We start from the raw sequence: 4226 nt of genomic DNA, 5'->3' as shown, positions 1-4226 counted from the left end.
CTGAACCTAAATATATAAAAAACCGAATCAAATTTTTAAATCAATTCGGTTCGATTGATTTTTTCGGTTTGAACCGAATACTGATTACCCTAATCAGTTCAGGTATAAAAAAAGTTAAAAATTCAAATAATTAAAAAACAGGAAGTATTAGAAAAAGAGAATCAAATTTCAATTTCTTATTTTAACTTTATTATAGATAGATAAATAGATAGGTACTTACATTTTTTAATTTAATTTGGTTGCAGAGTTGACGGTAACGGCCCAAATGACGTGAAGATGATAAGGGACGCGTGAATAATGGATGGCGAGCGAGCAGACAACGCGGCTTGACGGTCAAAGCTCGAAGGCTCACTTCACTCGTGAGTCTGACTGAAGCCACTTACTATTATACCATAATTGTAATACTCATTAAACTGTACAAATAAACCATGGTTTAGTTTAGTTTAGTTCAAGAGTTCAAGAGTTTAGTTTAGTCTACCTCCGTACAATAAAGCTGACGCGTGTTCTCTCGTAACAACGCGGTTTCTTCCCTTTCACCGCCCTATTAAGTCTTCTCCTGTCTTCGCTGTTACTCCCTAGTCCTTCTCATCTCTCTCTCTCCTTCCATACCTGCTGAGGGTATCTTTAGCTTCAGAAAATTCTTTTGAATATCAATTATTCCATTTCTTTTCGTCATTTGCTTCTAATTCGACAAGTGCTTGTAGGATAAATTTGGGAAAAACATGGCTTCATCGGAGAACTTGGCCAGTTTTGAACCATTTCTCTTTAGACCCACCTTTACTGACTCATGGATTTCGGAAGCTTATGCTCGCGACACCGAAGCCCTAACTAAAGCCCTCCAGAAATCCCTTTCTAATAGTATTAACTCTAATTCTTCCTTCTTTGTCTCTGAAACTCTCTCGACGGATTCCTTATTCAACCTCGTTTCCGGCTCCCAAACACCACCGCCGGCTACTCCTACTGCCTCTAACGTTTCTGGCTCTGACCCTGAAACGCCAGCTCCCAAGCGCCAGCGAAACGGGATCGGGATCCCAGGTGCTGCTGCCAAAGTTTCGAAACGCAAGTCTCGTGCTTCTAAGCGCTCTCAGACTACGTTCATAACAGCGGATCCGGCCAACTTCAGGCAGATGGTGCAACAGATTACCGGAGTTAAATTCGGTAACAACCAGTTGCCAGCCGTACCAGTGCTGAAGCCGGAGCCACAGAGACTCGGTAGCCGGATGCACGGCACTGGCGGGTGCTTGCCGACCCTAGATACGTCGGCGTTTTTGCTGGATCACCATCATCAACAGCAACAAGAAATGGTTGTGGGCCCGGGCTCAGGACCCGTTATTGGGTCCGAGACAGTTTCTTTTCCACAGCCCGTGGTATCCGATGGGCTAGACTTTGACTCTTATTCGAGCTTTCCGACACTAGAGTCGTGGAATTAGCGCTTCTCTATTTCTCCCCTTTTTTATATTAAAAAAAAAATTGCTTTTGTTATATTTTCCCTTTTTTTTTAAATTATATTAGAGAGGCCTGTAGTTATGCAGTGGAGAATTGCGACTCTGATGTGTCTATATCTTAGTGGGAGGTCTTTGTTTGGATTAGTTACTTTCTTGTTTATTAAGTATCACATAATATAGTTACTTTCTACGTGCATTCACTATTTGTGATTACTAATTAACTGCTCAAATAACTTGAGTGATTGCTTTTATCGTGATATTTTCTGTTAGAAATTTTGTCAAGATAATTTATTTTTTATTATTTAATTTTAAATATTTTAAATTTGTTATGCAAATTGACCATTTAAAAATACATATTTTTTATAGTTAATTAACGGAAAGTTAGTGTTTATGTAATTTTTTATAGTCTCAACCTTTTTATTATCTGTCTGAATGATGACAATAGCTAAAGAGGTGATTTTGATGTGTGACATTTTTTGGTTAAAAAAAAAAAGATATGTTACACTTGAGACAACTTAAGAAAGGGATCCAATCTCAAGAACGGTGACAGTGGTGTCGTTTTGTTTGGATTGTGATTTGATTTGCCTCCCCGGCTGTCCGTCATTCTCATCTTCTATGCATTTATCTTGGCTTTTTCTTTTAATGGTTCAATATTATTTTTTATTTTCTTTTTGTACTAACAGGAAGATTGAATTTGGTGGCTTTTGTTAGTTTTTATATAGTAATTATTTATTTATTCATATTTTCTATTTAATATAAATTAGAAAGTTAAATTTCATGTTATTTAATCTTGATAGAACATTTTAAGTAAAGAATATATTAGAGAAAATTTAAATCAAATTTATTATTTTAACCACAAAATAAAAGCGTGTCTATTTTTGCAAGTGGAAGAAGTATATAACTAAAAATAAAAGAGAAAAAGCCCATTGATGCTCTCCATGTTGAGCATGAGCTACCATTGAAGAATGCTCATCACGGTTTTAAATAACGGTCGTTACATAATATAACAGTCGTTATTTACAGCTTGGGAAGCCTGTCGTGGCTGTTATGATTGATAAGTAATGGCAGAAAAAATTTATTGTTATAACGGTCGATATGGCTGTTACGCAACGATAACGGTCGTGACCGGCACGGCTGTTACTCTCTTTTATATCAAATTATTTCAGGAATCTTGTATAATTTTTGTCTAGCAGCTCCAGAATCTTGTAGAATTTTTGTCCAGCAGCTCTAGCCTGTGTTATCACGTGAAAATGCAAAAATAATTTCTCTATCTCTAGTTTCTATTTCTTCTTTTTACTCTTTTCTATTTCTTTATCTTTAGTCTTTAGTTCCTCTTTATTCCTTCCATCCAGTACTCTCTTTGAGTCTCTCCAGCATATTATGAGCTACCATCTAGTTTCTCTTTTACAGTATATTATTTGATAATTTAAAAATGCTGAGAAGGGGATCTAATAAATCAAGTCAAGATATTGGATGAAATTTTGTCACTCTTACAGGAAAAAAAGGAGAAATAACCTGTAATTTTTATGGTAAAAAAATAAGTGGGGGAATAACTCGCTTGAAGCAGTATTTGGTAAATATACTAGAACAAGTTGCTGGTTGTCAAAAAGTTTTTGCGCAAGTAAAAAAAGACATAGGAAATATGTTGAGGGGTTTTGAAACTGCAAAAAGGGATAAAGCAAAGAGGGCAAGGGAGTTGGAAGATGAAATCATGAAGATGATAGAAGTTGTGGGTTCAGATTCAGACGAAGAAGATATTGAACTAGAAATTGCGAAATGCGAAAGTATGCGGTAGTTTGATGAAGATGCTTATAGAAGGAGAGTTTCTTATTATGAAAGTGGTGGGAGTAGCCATCAAGCTCCTCCTCGCTCGGGAATTAGTCATTCAGTGACCGTTCGTGAGAGAGGTAGAGAAGCATCAAAATTTGTTGAGCAAACATCAACACATGCTTCTACATTAGCAGCATTTGAAATTGAATTAGAAAATAACAAAGTGTGAAACAACCAAAAATTAAAACCAAATGACTTAAGTCGCAGCAATAAAAGTTGCTTAAAGTCTTTGGTAATTTTATTATCCACAATATATTACTTTTTAGTGTAGTTGAGTCACTATGGACAAAGCCATTACTCAGAATGGCCGCTGAAGTGGGACCTAATGTATCACTACTTTTAGCATATGAGATCTCTGAAGTATATTTGAAAAATGAATAAAAAGAAATGAAGAAATATATTGCTTCATTTGATGGCATGTGGAACGAGAGAGGAGTTACCATTACGTGTAATGGATGGAGCGGACCAAGCAGAATGAGTATAATTAATTTTCTAGTCTACTCTCCTCGTGAAACAGTGTTCCATAAATCCATAGATGCAAGCAATGTTGAACGAAAAGATGGAGAATATTACTTCAAGATCATGAAGGAGGTGGTTAAAGAAATTGGCCTAAGCAAAATTGTCCAAGTGGTGATTGATAATGAAGCTGCTATTAAATCTGGTAGCAAAAAGTTGATGGAAAAGTTTCCAAATTTGTATTGGACAGTATGCAGTGCATATTGCATTGATTTAATTTTAGAAGATTTTAGAAAGAGGAAAAATATAAAGGTCGTCATTGATCAAGGAAAAGTTATCACCCAATTTATTTATAATCATAATTGGGTGGTAAATTATATGAAGAAATTCACTGATGGTAGAGATATAATTCGCCCCGGGATTACTAGATTTGCAACTAATTTTATTGCATTGAAAAGTCTTCTTCGATGTAGAACGAGGTTAAGAAATATGTTT

At 35.7% G+C, this 4226-nt stretch overlaps 1 protein-coding gene across 1 annotated transcript; it reads left to right on the top strand.

Moving 5' to 3' along the window:
* The first annotated feature begins 524 nt into the window (after window positions 1-524).
* Window positions 525-1641, top strand: LOC110621796 (calmodulin-binding protein 25). The gene has a single exon (XM_021766100.2). It carries the CDS (start codon window positions 723-725, stop codon window positions 1428-1430), a length of 708 nt encoding a protein of 235 aa, XP_021621792.1. The 5' UTR covers window positions 525-722; the 3' UTR covers window positions 1431-1641.
* Window positions 1642-4226: the final 2585 nt, after the last annotated feature.

Source organism: Manihot esculenta, chromosome 8, assembly GCF_001659605.2.
Source record: "Manihot esculenta cultivar AM560-2 chromosome 8, M.esculenta_v8, whole genome shotgun sequence".
Classification (NCBI taxonomy): Eukaryota; Viridiplantae; Streptophyta; class Magnoliopsida; order Malpighiales; family Euphorbiaceae; genus Manihot; species Manihot esculenta.
Note: the sequence above shows the minus strand (reverse complement) of the source record. Positions and strands in the feature narration are given on the sequence as shown.

Coding starts and splice junctions, on each gene's coding strand:
- LOC110621796 (XM_021766100.2), top strand. CDS start 723: ATGGCTTCATCGGAGAACTTGGCCAGTTTTGAACCATTTCTCTTTAGA.